This window comes from Puma concolor, chromosome A3, assembly GCF_028749965.1.
Source record: "Puma concolor isolate L17-30 chromosome A3, mPumCon1.1.hap2, whole genome shotgun sequence".
Classification (NCBI taxonomy): Eukaryota; Metazoa; Chordata; class Mammalia; order Carnivora; family Felidae; genus Puma; species Puma concolor.
In genome coordinates this window covers 118,831,801-118,853,275 of record NC_141669.1, presented here as the reverse complement: position 1 = coordinate 118,853,275, position 21,475 = coordinate 118,831,801, and the positions used below count along the sequence as shown (strand labels likewise).

Genomic DNA, 21,475 nt, shown 5'->3' with positions numbered 1-21,475 from the left:
CTCTCAAAATAAATAAGCTTTTTAAAAATATATAAATAAAAGCCTTTAAAAAGGAAAAAAATCTTGTCAAAACTTGTATTTATCTATTTGTTTCATCAAAACTTTTAAAAATGATCAGTCATTAGGGGCGCCTGGCTGCTGTCAGTAGAGCATGTGACTCTTGATCTCAGGGGCATAAGTTTGAGCACCACATTGGGTGTAGAGATTACTTTAAAAAAGTGATAATTTAAAAAAAAGCTATGAGTCCTTAATGTTTAGCAAAATGAAAGATAATAAAAGTATTTACATAGTACAGTATAAAGCACTGGAAACATTGAGAATGGAAGTGGTTTGTTTTTCATCTTTTTGGTTTTTGTTTTTTCAAGATTTTATTTTTAAGTAATCTCTATACCCAACACGGAACTCAAACCCACAACCCCATGATCAAGAGTCACACACTCCACTGACTGAGCCAGCCAGGTGCCCTGAAAGTGGTTTGGTTTTTTTGTTGGTGGGGTTTTTTTTTTTTTTTTCAAACTTACAAAGAATAGTTTAAACAGTGCTTGCCACCTCCTTCTCCTGTAATTTATGCTGGTGAATGAGCATCTTTTCTGTGCCTTGGTGAACTGTCATGTTCCTTTCTAAATTTGGATCAGCTTTCAACATTTTATACTTTGTGTGTTTAATTCTTTGAAATATCTCTGAGAGTTCCTCAAATGTGAAGTTTTTGCCATCATCACTTTCTGTTGGATATCTTCATCCTTTTAATCTCAACAACTTTCTTCAGTTATGTCAACGAATTTCACTTTCAGGAAGTTCTTCAGGCTGTGTATCTAATCTCTTGAACAGTGTCAGTGTCAGTATTCCCAGAGTCAGTTGTTCCTTCTGTAACTTTACTGATGTTCTAAATTAATTTCAGTTTCAGTATTATCACTTTCATTTCTTTGTTGCAATTTTCTTTTTTTTTTTAAGGTTTCTTTTTTTTTTCCTTTGATGTTTATTTATTTTGAGAGAGAGAGAGAGCACAAGCTGGGGAGAGGGGCAGAGAGAGAGAGAATGAGAATCTCAAGCAGGCTTCATGCTCAGCACAGAGCCTGATGTGGAGCTCGATGCCACGAATGTGAGATCATGACCTGAGCTGAAATCAGAGTCAGACATTTAACCGACTGAGCCACCCCAACACCCCTGTACTTTTTTTTTTTTTTTGATGATTCCCCTCATGTGTCTGTTTTTATAAAATGTCATATAGGGTTTTTCACTGGAGACAAAGAGACAACATAACTGTATGCTTTCTTGTGCTCATGAATTGAATAGCAGATGTGCCCTGACCAATCAGTGACAGACTTTGAAAGAATTAACATGATTAGTTACTGATCATGATTCACATCTATTAGTTATATAATGATTTGTTAACTAAAGTTTGTTTATGCAGTTACAGTTAGTACATCATGGAAACTGAAATTTGAACCATTTTGTTAGGCTGTTGTTATTTTAACTAAACTATGGTAACTTAAATTCTTGCATATTGGAACTGAACAAAGTATGAACAGTCTGTGTGAGAATGTGTGCATATGTGTATGTATCCTTGACTGTAATGTATATATGTATACATATGCATATATATTTATATTTTATATGTGTGTGTGTGTTTACAGCCTAGCTAGACATCTCAGAACTAAGATCATGAATAATGGTCACCCAAATATGATTCTCTCCAGATGGTGGTGTTTTGAGTGGATGTTACTTTCTATATTACAGTTTTTTGGTATTCTAAGAATTTTCTTTCGGTGAGCTCTTTTGTTCATTGGGTTATAATTCACATACCATAAAATTCACCCTTTTAACATGTACAGTTAAGTAGTTTTTAGTATATTCATAAGACTCTACAATTCTCACCATTATCTAATTCCAGAACAGTTTCATCAGCCAAGAAAAGAAACCCCATATTCAATAGCAGTCACTGTCCAGTTCCCCCACCCAATCCCCTGGAACTACAATCTGCTTTTTGTCTCTATAGATTTGCCTATTCTAGAATTTTATATAAATAGAATCATATAATATGTGGCCTTTGTGCTTGGCTTCTTTCATGTAGCATGTTTTAAAGATCTGTTTATATTGCAGCATATATCAGCTCTTCATCTTTATGACTGAATAATATTTCATTGTGTGGATATGCTATATATTGTTTGTTCATTCGTTAGTTGATGGACATTTGGATTATTTCCACTTGTTGGCCATTATGAACAATGCTGCTATGAACATATAGGGCATATATTATTTTTTTTTTAATTTTTTTTTTTTAACGTTTATTTATTTTTGAGACAGAGAGAGACACAGCATGAACGGGGGAGGGGCAGAGAGAGAGGGAGACACAGAATCGGAAGCAGGCTCCAGGCTCTGAGCCATCAGCCCAGAGCCCGACGCGGGGCTCGAACTCGCGGACCGCGAGATCGTGACCTGAGCTGAAGTCGGACGCTTAACCGACTGAGCCACCCAGGCGCCCCATATTATTTTTATAAGTAGAAGAAAAAAGTATTTTCTCATAGGGGTTCAGGCAAGAGAATCAAATAATGGAAAATCCTTAGAAAACAATATTGAGCCTTGACTCTAGGAAGAAAAAGACATAATATTAATTTCTGTGTTTATTAAATGTAAAGAGTTCACTGTATCTTTTCCACTTCTGTGCTAACAAAAGATAATTTGAAGGGGTTTGCAGCTAACCTCATGGCTATACTATGAACCCTCTCTTTAAATGTCAGCTTTAGGAGCACCTGGGTTGCTCAGTTGGTTAAGCGTCCGACTTCAGCTGCAGTCATGATCTTGCGGTTTGTGAGTTTGAGCCCTGTGTCAGGCTCTGTGCTGACAGCTTGGAGCCTGGAACCTTTTTCGGATTCTGTGTCTCTCATTCTCTCTGCTCCTCCCCACTCACACTCTGTCTCTCTCTCAAAAATAAACTTCAAAAAAAATTGTTTGAAATGTCGGCTTAAACATTCCTAGTCAGATTCAAGGGCTGTGTTGGATTTCTTATGTATAAAGGATCCAGGTACACTCCTATTAAGTGATCATGGGAGTTACCACAGAACTTTCTATCTGCCACTGAGGTTGGGAAATCAGAGCTGTTTTCATAAGCCCCAGAAATACGCAGAGATTTTTATTAAGACATAACTGTTTCTCCTCTCACCTTATTAATACAGAGAGCTGTCAAATCATTTCCAGAAGTTATTTTTATACCTTGTAAACATGTTTAATAAGTCATCTTTACACCCAACATGGGGCTCGAACTCACGAGCCTGAGATCAAGAGCCACATGTGCCACTGACGAGCCAGCCAAGTGCCCTGAAATGCTTTCACTTTAAACAGCACATTATAGGTAGGATATCTGAGTGGCTCCGTTGGTTAACCGTCCAGCTTCAGCTCAGGTCATTCATGATCTCAGTTTGTGGGGTTGAAGCCCACATTGGGCTCTGCACTGTCAGTGCTTGTGATTCTGTCTGCCCCTCCCCGACTCCCACTTTCTCTCTCTCAAAATAAATAAGTACACTTAAAAAAAAAAAAAGCATACCATAGGAGTGTCTGGCTCAGTCAGTGGTGTGTGCAGCTCTTGATCTGGGGTTGTGAGTTTGAGCCCCACAATGGGTATAGAGATTACTTTAAAAAAAAAACTTTTAAAATAAAAAATACGAGCGCCTGGGTGATTCAGTTAAGCGTCTGACTTTGGCTCAGGTCATGATCTCACAGTTTGTGAGTTCGAGCCCCATGTCGGGCTCTGTGCTGACAGCTCAGAGCCTAGAGTCTGCTTTGCATCTGTGTCTCCCTCTCTCTCTGCCTCTCCTCCCGTAATGCTGTGTCCCTCTCTCAAAAATAAACATGAAAAAATAAATAGATAAAAATAAAAAGTATATTATATACCTGTAAAGAATCAGTGGGTCAGGGAAAGTGGGGAAGGATTGTGGAAAAAGATGTAGGGTTTTTAGGGGCTAGGAGAACCTTTACACACTTGGTATATAGGGAAAGCCACTCCTATGGAAGGATAGCATTGAAAACTAAATATAATCTATAATCTTTTAATCAACACACTACTGCCAACCCTCAGATTAAGGCAAGTTAAACAGAGTCTTATCACCTTTGCTCATCTTTATCTTCTCGTGAGCTTATAAAAGATGATTCTGTACCTACTAAATCAGAAAGCCATAGGGGCACCCGGGTGGCTCAGTAGGTCAAGCGTCCAACTCTTGATCTCAGCCCAGGTCTTGACCACAGGGTTGTGAGTTCAAGCCCCATGTTGGGCTCCATGTTGGGCATGGAGCCTACTTAAACAAAAGAAAAAGCCGAAGCTACTGCCTTAAGCTGCTTGAAGTATGGGTGTGTAGGAGGGGGCAAAACTGTGAACCAAATCACTGATTTTTCCTTCTCAGATGTTATTTACTAGATAAGATTGGGAGACAGAAGCTAATTGGACTGCTCAAATTTAGTGGTCACCTCATTCTACCTCTCAGCTTCTATTTTACCCTTAATATTTTGCTCCTTTAATAGTAGGCAGAGGTTCAAGAAACCAGGAAGATAAGCTATCATAATTTTCACATGTAGTAACTTTTTCATACCTCTTTTGCTATACTCTATATTCTGTGAAGATAGAAGCCGTGTTATTTACTGCTGAATACCTATTGCTTAGCATATAGTAACTCAGTATCTATTTTTTGAGTGAACGAGTGAACCTGATTTATTATTTTAGAATACATATCAAACTATTTTAAATTTATTTTTCTCTCTATTAGATATGCAACCGTTGTCTCCAATTTCTGTTCATGAACGCTACAGTTCTCCTACTGCAGGGAGTGCTAAGAGAAGACTTTTTGGGGAAGATCCCCCAAAAGAAATACTTATGGACAGGATCATAACAGAAGGAACAAAATTGAAAATTGCTCCTTCTTCAAGCATTACTGCTGAAAATCTATCAATTTCACCTGGGCAAAGTCTTCTAACTATGGCCACAGCCATAGTCACAGGGACAACAGGACATAAAGTTACAATCCCATTGCACGGTAACATTTTAATGTATTTATTTTATTTTTTTTTCTGAGTTGGTTAGTAATTTAAGAAATGTCTTGCTGGGTTGAATCACATGGCCTTTTTGATCCAGTTTTTTTTTTTTTTAACCTATACCATTTTTTTAATTTATTATTTTAGAGCAGTTTTGGGTTCACAGCAAAATTGAGTAAAAGGTATAGAGATTTCCCATATACCCACTGCCCACACACACACAGACCTCATCACCATCAACATACCAAAGAATGGTGTATTTCTTACAACTGATGAACCTACATTGACACATTATGACCCAAGTCCATAATTTACATAAAAGTACACTGTTGATGTACACTTCTATAGATTTTGATGAAAGTCTGATAACATATATCTAACATTATAGTATTATACAGAATAGTTTTACTGCCTTAAAAATCTTCTGTATTCCACCTTTTGTTTTGTTTTGAACTTATACTGGTTTTTGAATTTTCATACTTTTATGAATTTACCACCCTTTTCATTGGACTTATTTTCTTATCTGAGCTTTACAAATGAGCGTGTTAAGCAAAAATCTTTTTTCTTAATTATAAACATCTCCTTAAGAGTTCAAAAGAAAACATTGTTTCAGAGCAGAAATAGAAAACAAGAGTGTTATAACCTAGAATTACAATTTTTGTAGCTTTCCTCTTTTCTAACCTATTCCTATGTTTGGATAGCTAGGTAGATAGGTAGGTAGGTAGATAATTGACAGTTTTTCTGGAACACATGCAACTTATTTCTAAAATAGAATTCTTGCTTATACATTTAGGTATTGCAAATGATGCTGGAGAGATCACACTGATACCAATTTCCATGAACACAACTCAGGAGTCCAAAGTCGAGAGTCCTGTGTCACTTACTGCTCAGTCATTAATTGGTGCTTCTCCAAAACAGAACCATCTGACTAAAGCACAAGAGGCACATACAGCTGGAATAAGCAAACCAAAGAGAACTGGGTCTTTAGCACTGTTTTATAGAAAGGTATGTGATTTTATGACATCTAAAAAGATCTCATTTGACGCACCCGCCTGGCTCAGTTGGTAGAGCATGCAACTCTTGATCTCAGGGTTGTAAGTTTGAGCCCCACATTGGGTATTGGGTGTAGAGATTAGTTAAAATATTTAAGGAGCACCTGGGTGGCTTAGTTGTGGCGTCCAATTCTTGATTTCACCTCAGGTCAAGATCTCACACTTGGTGAGATTCGGTGTCCCGTCAGGCTCTGCACTGGCAGCATGCAGCCATCTTGGGGTTCTCTCCTTCCCTCTCTCTCTGCCTGCCTCTCTCTCTCTCACTCTCTCAAAATAAATAAATAAACTTCAAAAATAAATATTTTTAAAAATTAAAAAATGAAAATAAAATGTCATTCAATCAATGCAAGAAAGATTAACAGCAATTTTAGCCTTCTTTTTTGGGTGTGTGGTAAAATGGACATAAAATTTACCATCTTAACCATCTTTAAGTGTACATTAAGTACAAAAGTGTCGGGGGGCCTGGGTGGCTCACTCAGTTAAACGTTCGACCTCGACTCAGGTCATGATCTCACGGTTCGTGTGTTTGAGCCCTGCATCGGGCTCTGTGCTGACAGCTCAGGGCCTGGAGTCTGCCTCAGATTCTGTGTCTCCCTCTCTCTGTGTCCCTCCCCTGCTCACGCTCTGTCTCTTTGTCTCTCAAAAATATTAAATAAGCATTTAAAAAAATTAAAAGTACAAAAATGTCATTAAGTACAAAACTGTCATTGAGTACATTCATATTGTCGAGGGGCTTTCACCACTATCCATCTCCAGAACTTTTTCATCTTCGTAAACTGAAACTCTGTCCCAAACAATTACAATAATTCACCATTTCTCTCCCCACCACTGGCTCCTAGTAACCACCATTCTACTATGAATTTGACTATTCAAGGTACCTTATATAAGTGGAATCATACAATATTTGTCCTTTTGTGACAGGTTTATTTCACTTAGCGTAAGTCTTCAAGATTATCCATGTTGTAGCATCATTCAGAATTTCCTTCCTTTTTAAAAATTTTTTTAAGTTTATTTATTTTGAGGGAGAGAATCCCAAGCAGGCAAGCTCCATGCTGTCAGCACAGAGCCTGACGCAGGGCTTCAACTCATGAACCATAAAATCATGACTGAGCCAAAGTCAGGAGTCAAACACTTAACTGACTACACCATCCAGGTACTCCTGTAGTAAGTTTTGAAATTAGGAAATGTGAAACCTCCAACTTTGTCTTCTTTTTCAAGATTATTTTGGCTATTCAGAGTCACTTGAGATTCCATACGAGTTTTAGCATGGATTTTTCTTTTTCTTTTTAGAATGGATTTTTCTATTTCGGCAAAAAACATCTTGGGGATTTTTTTTTTTTAAAGTAGGTTCTATGCCCATCATGGAGCCCAGCACAGAGCTTGAACTCACGACCCTGAGATAAAGACCTGAGCTGAGATCAAGAGTTGGATGCTTGGGGCGCCTGGGTGGCGCAGTCGGTTAAGCGTCCGACTTCAGCCAGGTCACGATCTCGCGGTCCGTGAGTTCGAGCCCCACATTGGGCTCTGGGCTGATGGCTCAGAGCCTGGAGCCTGTTTCCGATTCTGTGTCTCCCTCTCTCTCTGCCCCTTCCCCGTTCATGCTCTGTCTCTCTGTGTCCCAAAAATAAATAAACGTTGAAAAAAAAAAAAAAGAGTTGGATGCTTAACCAACTGAGACACCCAAGCACCCCATCATGGGGATTTTGATAAGGATTGCATTGAATCTGTAGATTGTTTTGACTGGTATTGCCATCTTAACATTATTAAATTTTCAGTCCAGGGGCACCTGGGTGGCTCAATTGGTTGAGTGTCCAGCTTTGTCTCAGGTCATGATCTTGTTCGTGGGTTTGAGCACCATGTCAGGCTTACTGCTATCAGCATGGAGTCCACTTTGGATCCTCTGTCCCACCCCCCCCATCCCCCCACCTCTCAAAAATAAGTAAACATTGGGGCGCCTGGGTGGCGCAGTCGGTTAAGCGTCCGACTTCAGCCAGGTCACGATCTCGAGCCCCGCGTCAGGCTCTGGGCTGATGGCTCGGAGCCTGGAGCCTGTTTCCGATTCTGTGTCTCCCTCTCTCTCTGCCCCTCCCCCGTTCATGCTCTGTCTCTCTCTGTCCCAAAAATAAATAAACGTTGAAAAAAAAAATTAAAAAAAAAAAAATAAGTAAACATTTAAAAAAAAAAGTCTTCCAGTCCATGAACATGGGGTGTCTTTCCATTTATTTGTGTTTTGAGCTTTTTGTTTTGCTTTTTTGTTTTTTAGTTAACATGCAGTGTTTTATTATTTGCACTTTCTTTAATTTCTTTCAGCAGTATTTTGCAGTTTTCAGTATACACTTTTATATACTTGGTTAAGTTGATACCTAAGTATTTTATTCTTTTTCAGGCTATTATAAATGAAATCATTTTCTTTATTTTTGGATTATTCATTGTTGGTAGTATAAGAATGAAAGAGATTTTTGTGTGATTTTGTATCCTGCAACTTCATGGAATTCATTTATTATTTCTCACGTTTTTTAAGGACTTTTTAGAGTTTTCCAGTATTCTACACATGTAAACTACACACAGAGATGATTTTACTTCTTTTCCAGTTTGGATGCCTTATATTTCTTTTTCTTGCCTAATTGCTCTGGCTAGAATTTCTAGTACTATGTTGAAAAGTGCTGAAATTGGGCATCCTTGTCATGTTCCTAATCTTAGGGGAAAAGCTTTCTTCTTTTCTTTGTTTTACTTTTGAGTATGATGTTAGCTATGGATTTTTCATATATGGCACTTATCATGTTGAGGTAGTTTTATTCTATTCTTAGTTCATCGAGTGTTTTTATGGGGAAAAAAGGGGGGGCTTTGGGGGCAGCTGGGTGGCTTAGTTGAGCATCTGACACTTGATTTCGGCTCAGGTCATGATCACAGGGTCACGGGATTGAGGCCCAATATCAGGCTCTGCCATAAGCATGGAACCTGATTAAGTTTATCTCTCTCTCTTTCTCTCTCTCTCTCCCTCTGCCTCCTCCCCAGCTCACACTCTCACTGTGTAAAATAAAAATTTTTTAAAATTAGAAAATAAAATTTAAAAAGAAAAAAATCATTTTGGATTTTGTCAGTTGCTTTTTCTGCATCAATTGAGATAATCATATTTTCCCTTTATTCTGTTAATGTAGTATATTACTCTAATTGGTTTTTCTATGTTAAACTATCCTTCCATCCCAAGAGTAAATCATAATTTGATCACACTGTAAAATCCTTTTAGGGTATGCTGTTGTGTTCAGTTTACTGGTACTTTGTTGAGGGTTTTTGTATCAATATTCATGAGATATTGGTCTATATTTTTTGTAGTATCTTTGTCAGCTTTGACATCAGGTAATATACGTTTACCCTTTTAAAAGAAACATATTTGACCTCTTAAGAAAACATTATGATTTTGGTGAACTGTGTTTGACTCAGGCTTATATGGTGTGACTCCATTTCATGATATAACTTATATATCCTACCACCTTATGTTCTTATATCACTTTGAGCAGTTGGCCATCCTCTGAAATTTAGTGGAACTACATTGTGTTAGGTTGCTGTAGATTAGAGTTCATTGTGGGACAGGTGCTTCTTGGATCTTACAGATAAGCTTAAATTATTGAAGAATTGTTATAAAAATTGGTGGAATACTGGGTGGCTACACAGTTTTTATCATAAATCCAATGTGTTACCTTTTATTTATTTTTTTAAGTAAATTCTGTTCCCAAAGTGGGGCTCAAACTCATGACGTTGAGATTAAAAGTCACATACTCTATGGACTGAGCCACCCAGGCACCCCTTACTGTGTTACCTTTTAAATTAAGATTTGACCAGGGGCGCCTGGGTGGCGCAGTCGGTTAAGCGTCCGACTTCAACCAGGTCACGATCTCACGGTCCGTGAGTTCGAGCCCCGCGTCGGGCTCTGGGCTGATGGCTCAGAGCCTGGAGCCTGTTTCCGATTCTGTGTCTCCCTCTCTCTCTGCCCCTCGCCCGTTCATGCTCTGTCTCTCTCTGTCCCAAAAATAAATAAACGTTGAAAAAAAAAATTAAAAAAAAAATAATAATAAGATTTGACCAATTTCCATTATAATACATACGTTACTGTAGTATTTTTTTCGTTACTGTAGTATTAATGAAAAAGGACTGAAAGATTTAACATAGAAATAATTTCAATTTGCCCTACCCATTTTTACAAGCACTGTCAACTTCTGATAAGACAGGTAAGTTAATTAGATTTTTATAACCAAACATGATTCTTCTCTAAAATAAATCCCAGAACTGAAAGTACCTCTGTAGTCTACTCCATAACTACATGGCTGGCTAGCCCATTCTCAAGAATTATAAAGGAGGGGCGCCTGGGTGGCTCAGTTGGTTGAGCTTCCAACTTCAGCGCAGGTCATGATCTCAAGCCTCCTGATTTCGAGCCCTCATCGGGCTCTGTGCTGACAGCTCAAAGCCTGGAGCCTGTTTCAGATTCTATCTCCTTCTCTCTCTGCCCCTACTCCACTCACACTCTCTCTCTCAGAAATAAATAAACGTTAAAAAAAATTGTAAAGGAAAAAGCACTGTTTTTTGTCTTAGCATTGTGATCAGGGTTTAAGACTTAAAAATTTTAAGAAATTATCTTTCCAAATTACTTTTGATGCAAATTTAAATTTATTTCCTCTAGTCTTTTTAATCATAATTCTTGAGAGACTTGCCATTTTCTCCACTTCCCACTGCCTCTTCTACTCTGCCTCCATGACTACTGCCTCCACCTTGTGCCTATATAAGGCCTGTTTTTTGTTTTTGTTTTTAAAGTTTATTTATTTATTTAGAGAGTGAGGGAGCACGAGCAGGAGAGGGACAGAGGAAGGGAGAGAGAGAGAATCCCAAGTAGGCTGTGCGTTGTCAGTGCACAGCCCGATGTGGGGCTCAGTCCCACAAACTGTGAGATGATGTCCTGAGCAAAAATCAAGTCGGACACATAACCTACTGAGCTACCCAGGCGCCCCTAGTTCTGAATTTTTAATTCTGCATTTATTTAAGAATATTGGGTTTTTTTCTTTCCATTTATTTATCTGAGAGAGGGACCAGACAGACAGAGAGAGTGCAAGCTGGGGAGAGGGGCAGAGGGAGAGAGAGACAATCCCAAGCAGGCTCCATGCTCATCGAGGAGCCCAATGCAGGGCTCAGTCTCACAACCCCAGGATCATGACCAGAGCCAAAATCAAGAATCAAACACTTAACTGACTGAACCACTGACCCACTCAGGCATCCTTCTTTCCATTTAATTATAACCTGTTTGACATAGATTAGAAACTAGAAAAACTCTATCCTAAAAGAGAATAGGATGTCTGTATAAAGAACATATGTGTCCATGGGGCACCTGGGTGGCTCAGTCGGTTGAGTGTCCGACTTCGGCTCAGGTCATGATCTCGCAGTCCGTGAGTTCAAGCCCCGCGTCAGGCTCTGTGCTGACTGCTCAGAGCCTGGAGCCTGTTTCAGATTCTGTGTCTACCTCTCTCTCTGATCCTCCCCCATTCATGCTTTGTCTCTGTCTCAAAAATAAATAAACGTTAAAAAAAAAAAAAGAACATATGTGTCCGTATCTATAGTGAATTCAAAATAACCATTCCTTGAGTAAGTTGCAGCTATTATCTATGCTGAATTCAGCGTGGTGCTGGTGTTCCAGGACTGAATAGAATGTACTCTGAATTTTTTTGTCAGAATCAGACTTCCAGAGTATGTGTTTCTTTAAGGCATTGGATCAACTCTGTAAAAGATACTTAACAAATATTACTTAATGACTTATTATTTTTAATCTTTTTAACTAGGGCCATTATCTTTTATTTTCTGTGACAAATGTAAAGTTCTGACATCTTTCCCACTGCACTGACCCAAATGGATTCTGTTTATCTTTTGGCCAGATGGACTAGAAACAAGGGGATAGGATGCAGAAAAAATGAATTTGCTATAAAATGAATCACTTGTGGCTTTGGAGTCTACCATTTGACTTTCTATCATATTAGTGTATTGGATAGTTTATATTTGTTTTTAAACTCTTATTTATGGATTATTTTCCTGCCAAAGATACTTTTTTTTTTTAATTTTGAGAGAGAGCGGGGGAGGGGGCAGAGGGAGAGAGAGAATCTTAAGCAGGCTTCATGCCCAGCACAGAGCCTGACACTGGGCTTAATCTCAGGACCCTGGGATCATGACCTGAGCCAAAATCAAGAATCAGATGCTTGGGGCGCCTGGGTGGCTCAGTCGGTTAAGCGGCCGACTTTGGCTCAGGTCATGATCTCACGGTCCGTGGGTTCGAGCCCCGCGTCGGGCTCTGTGCTGACAGCTCAGAGCCTGGAGCCTGTTTCAGATTCTGTGTCTCCCTCTCTCTGACCCTCTCCTGTTCATGCTCTGTCTCTCTCTGTCTCAAAAATAAATAAATGTTAAAAAAAAAAAAAGAATCAGATGCTCAACCAACTGAGCCACCCAGGTGTCCCCAAAGATAATTTGCTGTAAGGGATGCCTGACTCTTTTTCCCTGAACATTTAAATTTGAAGACTTAGTTCAAACAGAATAGTGTGATTTAGGAATACCACAGCAGGGTCACCAGTTTTTAAAACAGTAAAACATAATGCTTCCTGGATGATTGGAAGCCATTTTAGAATCTTGCAGGACCTTCAGGTCATTTGCATTAGTTATCAATTCGTATAAAAGTTGTACATGAGGGGCGCCTGGGTGGCGCAGTCGGTTAAGCGTCCGGCTTCAGCCAGGTCACGATCTCGCGGTCTGTGAGTTCGAGCCCCGCGTCAGGCTCTGGGCTGATGGCTCAGAGCCTGGAGCCTGTTTCCGATTCTGTGTCTCCCTCTCTCTCTGCCCCTCCCCCGTTCGTGCTCTGTCTCTCTCTGTCCCAAAAATAAATAAAAACGTTGAAAAAATTTAAAAAAAAAAAAAAGTTATACATGAAAGGTTTAGGGCATTGAACTAAATTTACTCTGATGTACTTAGAAACAACAAAAACAAAAAACCTTGTATCTCATTTACTTTAATATTCCATTTATGTGCTCATAAAAACAGTGTAGAATATAGGGGAGGTTTTTTAAATGGTTTTGCTTTCTGACTCATTCTTGAAAACATTTTAGTTCTTTATTATCTGACTTTTTTCAAAAATTTTTAAAGATTTTACTTTCAAGTAATCTCTCCACCCAGCATGGGGCTAGAACCCCCAACCCCGAGATCAAGAGTCACACTCCACCAACTGAGTCAACCAGGCACCCCTATTATCTGACATTTTAGACTTCCTAGTAATCTTTTCTGAACAAAAAAAGGTATGGGGGATTTCTGAACACTTGAAAAATTATGTATTCATAATGATCATGATGCAAGTAAATCTTGCATTTTAGTGTTTCTTACTTTACATAGATGACAGGATAGAGGACATCTTTTCCAAAAGAGTTTTTAAGACAGTCTTCTGAAGAGAATTGAAGTCTTCTGCCAGTGAACTAGTACTATAGAACAGAAATTTTACGTAATTTTACATACATTTATCAACAGCCTAGGTATTTGTTAATCTTGGCCTGAAAGCCCATGTTCATGGTAAGACATAAATTCGAAGAATTATTTACTGGTTTTTTTTGCATCAATGTGCTACCTTCCATCTTAGGTCTATCATTTAGCAAGTGTACGATTACGAGATTTATGTTTAAAACTGGATGTTTCAAATGAGTTACGAAGGAAGATATGGACATGTTTTGAATTCACTTTAGTTCATTGCCCTGATCTAATGAAAGACCGACATTTGGATCAGCTGCTTCTTTGTGCCTTTTACATCATGGCAAAGGTAATGTATAAGTTGGGGGAAGCTCTTTGCCCTAGTTACCCATTTTTGAAGCACAAAGTGAAAATCTTTTGCACTTAATTGTTAGTTTGTTCAAATGCCCACTATTGTTAAGTAGTAAATTCCAGCTACTGCATCTATTCTCTGGACTCTCCATTTCATTTTGTAATAATCAGCTTTCCCACATCATAAGAATACATTGGTTGTAAAGAAATTGGAAAAGGTCTTAAAAACCATTTGTATAAATGGTTCTCCATACTGTTAATGTGAACATCATTTTTACCGCCATCGCTGTGACCCCTCTCATCTAATACTTTACAATAAAATGATCATTATGTTGTAGGTTAGTAATTGAGGCCCAGAGCTGAAAGTAACTTGGTCAGTTATACAATTAACAAATGGCACCCTAGGATTTCTTATTTCATAATTTAATGAACTCATACTTCATAAAATAGCTTCTCTAATATACTGCTTTCCAGTGATTTTTTGCACCACCTCAGAAAAGCATTTTACTTTCTAGGTGCTACAACATGCTTTCATTCATAAAATAGTATATCTTACTTGCTTTTTAAAATTCTGATATACCTGAAACAATCATCTATAACTTTGGTCTGAACCATATTGACCGCACTGGCAGTACTCGCAGATGTACATAGTTAAGACCTAATTCTTAAGCTTTTTGAGGCAGAGGACATGTTTTCAAACTCCTTTTGACTCCTCTCTCACAATGCCTTTAAGATCTCTATACAAAATAGAGATTAATAAATGTTATTACCTAATATTTTGTGTTTTCCATGGAACTCTCAGAGTGCAGGCTTTGCCATTTTTAGCTCATCATTATGGAAGAACAGGTTTAGTGCTAACGGACAGTAAAGCAGAGAGAAGGAGTAATTTAAGTAAATTTTATAATAATAAATAGACTGGAAGGGATACTGTTATGGATCACCAATTCATTTCCTTCCTTTCCTTCCTTCCACCATAACTTTTCTGTCTAAGTATTAGAAACCATATAGTCTGTCCTAAAATATTAAAAACCTAATCCTGTAATAATTGTTCAGTTTTCTTGTGAATCACCATAAGACATTTTTTATCCTTTAGTAAGTGGCTACTTTACTTTTAAGAGGGTACTTTAAAAGTCAGTAAAATCAGAGACTGCAGGGGATGCAGCAGATCGGAGTTTTCTGGTATCATTCTTTTTATAAAAAGAAATGTATTTTCAGTAAAGTTATACCATAGCAATCTCAGTGCTTTTGATTAATGAAGCTATTAGCTGAGTCCCCACAGGCCACAAAGCTTGAACTTTAAAGGTAGTAAAAATCATAAATGGTAGTGGTTTTTAGTCATGGACTGGCCTGGGGTTAATGACTTTCTGCAGGACTGCTCTCACTGCCAACCTATAATTGAAGCTTTTGTTCAGAGCCATTTTTCTTTTAAGAGCAACTGATAAATGCAGAATTTACTTTTCCTTAGGTAACAAAAGAAGAAAGAACTTTTCAAGAAATAATGAAAAGTTATAGGAATCAGCCCCAGGCAAACAGTCATGTGAGTAACATTTTTCCTCCCATCCAAAAATAGATTTGTACTAGTTCTCTGTTGACAAGTCATAGAAAAGGTAAACTTCTTTTATAGTTTTACTGTACTTTAGATTTTTTTGGTTTAGTGGATATCATTAAACTCTAAAGAAAATTTCAGTAAAAGCCAGGAAATTGGCTGTTTATATACTCATCGATATATTTGCATATATTTGTCATGTGTTTTCCTATTCCATTTATTTGTTCATTTGTTGAGTGGGGACATTTTTCACAAAAAAATCTAATGAAGGGAAGTGCCTGGGTGGCTCAATCTATAGAGCATAAGATTCTTGATCTCAGGGTGGTGAATTTCAAGCCCCACGTAATATATGGAGCCTACTTTAATAAAAAATCTAGGGTTGCCTGGATGGCTCAGTTGGTTGAGTGTCCAATTGTTGATATCACCTCAGGTCACGATCCCAGGGTTGTGGGAGCCCCGCATCTGGCTTTGCACTGACAGTGCAGAGCCTGCTTCGGATTTTCTCTCTCTGCCTTTTTCTCTTTCTTACCCTCTGCCCATTCCCCACTTGCACATGCACTCTCTCTCTCAAAATAAGTAAACTTTAAAATAAATAATCTAATGAAAATCATCTATAATAATGCCTGGCTGGCTCAGAAGAGCACGTGACTCTTGATCTCAGGGGTCATGAGTTTGAGTCCCATGTTGGGTGTAGAGATTACCAAAAAAATAAATTTAAATAATAATAATAATATTCTCTAATTGTGTGGGACTTGATTCTCTAATGATGTTTAAAATCCCGTGAAATTTGAGGATTTATTAGCTCAAGTCTAGCTTCATTCGCCACCTACTAAGAATCTTAATGTTTGAATCTTTAAATAGATACCAAGCATATTTGATAATGTCATTTTATAATAACCATGGTAAAAATCCTATAAAACCTTTCAGTCATGGAAATATAAAATGCTAGCCTAGTGGCCGGACACATAGTAAGTATTTAATGACTATTAGTTCCATATTGTTATTATTACAGCTGAAGAACATAAAGTTGGGCTACCTTAAGGTTTTGACCACTCAGGAGCTTAGTTGCTGAGCTCTAGGGAGCATAATGACCTCTTTTTGAGCCTTGGTGATCTGCCATCTTAGGAAGAGAGATGTGATGTGATGTAGCTACTCAGATATCCCATGCTTAAGTACTGGTAGTCACACCCCCTTCTAAGAGAGCCCCACATAGAGTTTCACTTCTTTAAGCTCTAAAATACATGGAAGAGCCAAGTACAAGCATTTGTTATATCCTTTGATAGGCTAAGAGTGTCTGGACCTCTTCAGAAAAATCCTTCAGGAACAGATTCTAGAAAGGTCCAGATTATCCCTAAAGATCATTAAGGTGAAGTTAGTGTGGGTCCAAAGTGGACCGAGCCATAGCTTCCTAAATATCCTCTCATACCTACCACCCATAGGATGAGGGGAAATGGATTATGCCTTTCAGCTGTCTTGGAGGTAGGAAAGAATTTAGAAGAAGGAAGGGAAACATTTTCATGTGACCATCTGAAAGGAGATGGGAATGGGACGGGAGTAGGAAAACAAGCCTTAATGAGATCAAATGATTCTTATGCAAGGAATTAAAAGGAAGAACAAGCTCAGATATTTGAAATTGCTTTTATTTGGCAAAACCTCATCAGTGTTTAGTTTTTGTAAACTACAGTGGCAGTATTAGGTGGTAGGCTCTGTTTCCATATCCCCTCTACTAAGATGGTTGCTATAATCTATATTTACCAGCCTAGTAACATTTTGCCCTCGATTATCACCATTACAGACAAATACCTTTTAACTGGCATGATATTCTGTTCTTATTTTGGTTTTGCTTAAACTGTGCATCTTTATGACTTAGCAGTCTTTTTCCACTCTAACCTGTAGGTCTATAGAAGTGTACTGTTGAAAAGTATTCCAAAAGAAGTTGTGGCATACAATAAAAACATAAATGGTGATTTTGAAATGACAGATTATGGTAAGTTGCCCAATTTAATATTCTATATGTAATATACCTTTGATTACATTGTACGTAATGCAGTGGATGTCAGGCGGCATGGAGTTAGTGATGTAAGCGGAATGGATAATGCATATGTGAAAGCATTTGGGAAGAAACAAGTTTGAGATAAGTATGAGTCAGATGCCTCCATCCAAAGAGGTTGTGAATTGAAACCATTTTTCCCCTATTAATTGTGCTTTAGAAGAAGTTTTGTGGGGCGCACGAGTGGCTCAGTCGGTTGAGTGTCCGGCTTTGGCTCAGGTCATGATCTCACCGTTCATGAGTTCGAGCCCCGCGTCGGGCTCTGTGCTGACAGCTCAGAGCCTGGAGCCTGCTTCAGATTCTGCGTCCCCCTCTCTCTCCGCCCCACCCCTACTTGTGCTCTGTCTCTCTCTGTCTTTCAAAAATGAATAAACATTAAAAAAATTTTTTTGTTCTAAAAAAGTTTTGTAGAATACTTACAACATTAATAAAACACATAAAAGGCTCTTAATAAATTTTAAAAATAAATCTGAATTACAGGGGAAGTAAGGTAGCTGTCAGTGATCTGCCTGGGGTGACAATTAAGGAAATGTCTTGTTCATTAATAATTATATAAGTATTCTTCCACCACCAACAAAGCTGCCATCCTGTTGTTAACCATCATGATATGTAAGACTTGAGGCACTAGGAAATTTTTTTCAAAGAAAGGAAAATCAATTATTCATATTGTCAAGGTAATTATTCCTATGTTGATAAGCTGTAAAAATGCTTCTTCTGCCCATCTTTTCCTTGTCTCATCTTCCCATTACTTAATGTGTACATGTGTAACACATGTACTGTGATGTATTCTACAGTGTGGGACATTTAGATTATTAACCATTATACATAGCTTTGTGAGGAACATCACTATAGCTTAATCTTTGATCCATATCCTTAGGATAAATTCTTAGAGAAAATTGCCAGAGTCAAGGACTCTTTTTTTAATCACGTAGATATCCGTGATCATTATGGTGTTTTTTGGGATCTGAACTTTTAAGATCTTACTCACCAAAAATATTTTTAATAACAATGCCCTAGAATCTGCCCTATTTAAGGATACATAAGCCAAGCTCAATTCTTTTTACATAGATATATTATTCCCGAGCCTTTTCAAGGCAATGGAAGTGTATCAGACAGTAAAACTGAAAAAATGCATATATATTATATATACGTACATATACATCAACTACAAACGTGTGTATAAAATACACACACACACACACACACAGCCTTTCTATTTTTGTAACACATGTTGCTCATCTGTCCCAGGTAGTTTTTCTGTCCATACAAAACCAGGCATGTGGGGTGGGGGTAGAGACAAACAGGCACCAGAGGTTAGCTGGAAAGTAATGTTCTCATGAGAAACAAAGTAACTACTAGCAAGTATCTGGCATACAAGGAGCAGTGAAGTTCAATAGATACAGTATCTGCAAATGAAATTTGAGGTCAATGAAGGTTAGCTACTCTCTACAACCTAAAGGTTTCAAATCAACTTCTGTTGTATATACATTTATTAACTAGATATTTATTAGCAAGCAAACAACCATTTTTAAGATTTTATCCAATGGTGATGGCACAGAGCTGCACAAGTATCCAGTGATAATGGACTCAGGAATTCTGGCACCAAAAAGGAAAAAGTTACAGTGGAGGATACAGTCAGGCAAGTTTATGTTCAGATAAGGTATGTTAAAGTTTCTCCAGCTATGTTTGGTTGCTATGACTTAAACATAACAAAGAACACCACATAGTGAAGAACAATTCTGGTTCTATAAAATTCTTAATTAGGTATAAAATGATTACTATTTAGAAAGCACACATAGTTTATGCATCTTATATAGGTTGTCCAAACACCCAGCTGTCCAGCCACCACCTCACACATTAAAGGTTCACTTGAAGCAGGTGCCAAGATTCCAGATTCAGGACTCTGTTAGCCTTAAAGCCAGGATCAAGCAAATGACATGCATCAGAGTTCAGGGCTGGTCTTCATTATCATCCATAATAGTAGAGCTCCACACACTTCAGTGAATCACTCATCTGTATCATGATATTGTGGACAGTGTCTCAAATATGTTAACCAGTCTATTTAAGTACTTCTAATTTCCCCAACATGCACCAACTTTAAGCATTAGGCTTTCATAACAGTCACTATTTTCATCAATAAAAACCAGATTCTTAAATTTTTAAATTGCTTTTTAATGTTTGTTTATTTTTGAGAAAGAGAGAGAGAGTGAGCAGGGGAGGGGCCAAGAGAGAGGGAGACACAGAATCCGAAGCAGCCTCCAGGCTCCAAGCTGTCCGCACACAGCCTGACGCAGGGCTCCGGCTCACAAATGGTGAGATCATGACCTGAGCCAAAGTTGGCCGCTTAACCAACTGAGCCCCCCAGGCGCCCCTTGAATTTTTTTTTTAATGTTTATTTTATTTTATTTTATTTTTTTTCAACGTTTATTTATTTTGGGGACAGAGAGAGAGCATGAACGGGGGAGGGGCAGAGAGAGAGGGAGACACAGAATCGGAAACAGGCTCCAGGCTCTGAGCCATCAGCCCAGAGCCTGACGCGGGGCTCGAACTCACGGACCGCGAGATCGTGACCTGGCTGAAGTCGGACGCTTAACCGACTGCGCCACCCAGGCGCCCCATTTAATGTTTATTTTTAAGAGAGAAAGAGCACAAGTGGGGGAGGGGCAGAGAGAGAGGGAGACACAGAATCCGAAGCAGGCTCCAAGCTCTGAGCTGTCAGCACAGAGCCCATTGTGGGGCTCAAACTCACGAACCATGAGATTGTGACCTGAGCCAAAGTCAGACTCAATCGACTGAGTCATCCAGGCGTGCCCACCCCCCCCCTTTTTTAATGAATAAAAACCCATTTCTTACATTGAGTATGTTAATTAGCAAAGCATTGGCCTTTGATTAAGATAAACCTAACAGAAACTCTTATAATAGCTACCTGTTGGGAATGAGCTTCCTGATCAAAATACCAATTCTTCACCATTATGTCAGCAGACCACCCTACACTGGCATTATTGACTAGAACACTTGAGAGATCCAGATTACAGCTTAATCTCAGTAACAAATACAATACTCAAGTGTATAATGGTACACTGACAAGTTTACAGTACTTCCTCAGAGACTTGTTTTAAGGATTACAAAGAATGATGTAAGTATGATGTTTAACACAAGACCTGCTTATAGTAAGACCTCAGTAAGTAACAGCTGTTACTTAAGTTTTTTTTTAATTTTTTTTTTTTTTTTGAGACAGCGAGCATGAGTGGGGGAGGGACAGAGAGAGAATCCCAAGTAGGCTCCATGCTGTCAGTAAGAGCCCAATGCACGGTTTAATTCCATGAACCATGAGATCATGACCTGAGTGGAAACCCGGAGTCAGACAGTCGACCAACTGAGCCACCCATACACCCCTATCATTTTTTAAGCAGTATAAAATTTATGGTTTTTTATTAATGAATATTTCTCTTTAAATTTTTTTTTCTTTTTCTTTTTCACGCTAATTTGTCTAAGGCCATATTCCTTATTTGCAATATTTTAAATGTTGTTGGGGTGCCTGGCTGGCTCTGTCGTAAGAGTGTGTGACTTTTGACCTCAGGGTCGTGAGTTCAAGCCCCATGTTGGGTGTAGAGATTAAACATAATAAAAACAAAATACTTGAAATGTTGAGTAGGTCACATTAAAAGAAAACAGTAAAAGCAAATTCTCTCATGAGACAAAAATTCTGTTTTCATATGAGATATATAATATTGGTAACTGCATATTGAAAATCAGGTAACTTTATTTCACATTATGCCCATCTTAAAATCACCAGATAGACAATGAAAATATAAATAGAGCACAGTTTTACTTGTTTTTATATTATGGTCATGCCTTTTAGAGTTCACAAGAAACTGCCAAAATATCACTGTTTCTTTGTTTTTTGTTTTTTTAAGTAGGTTCCACACCCAACATAGGGCTTAAACTCACAACCACCAGATTAAGAGTTACATGCTC

At 38.3% G+C, this 21,475-nt stretch overlaps 1 protein-coding gene and 1 long non-coding RNA gene across 5 annotated transcripts in view; one reads left to right on the top strand and one right to left on the bottom strand.

Annotated features, from left to right (window-relative positions):
- LOC147582722 (uncharacterized) overlaps positions 1-21,475 on the bottom strand; it is a 42,677-nt gene that overhangs the window by 10,890 nt on the left and 10,312 nt on the right. The gene's annotated exons all lie outside the window — the stretch shown is intronic.
- RBL1 (RB transcriptional corepressor like 1) overlaps positions 1-21,475 on the top strand; it is a 62,355-nt gene that overhangs the window by 33,978 nt on the left and 6,902 nt on the right. For all 4 annotated transcript variants that reach the window (XM_086702148.1, XM_086702149.1, XM_086702150.1 and 1 more), the window contains 5 exons: positions 4,755-5,021; positions 5,813-6,024; positions 13,723-13,899; positions 15,367-15,438; positions 17,344-17,434. In XM_086702148.1, the coding sequence (XP_086558274.1) occupies positions 4,755-5,021; positions 5,813-6,024; positions 13,723-13,899; positions 15,367-15,438; positions 17,344-17,434 (819 nt within the window). The remainder of the gene's footprint in view (positions 1-4,754; positions 5,022-5,812; positions 6,025-13,722; positions 13,900-15,366; positions 15,439-17,343; positions 17,435-21,475) is intronic.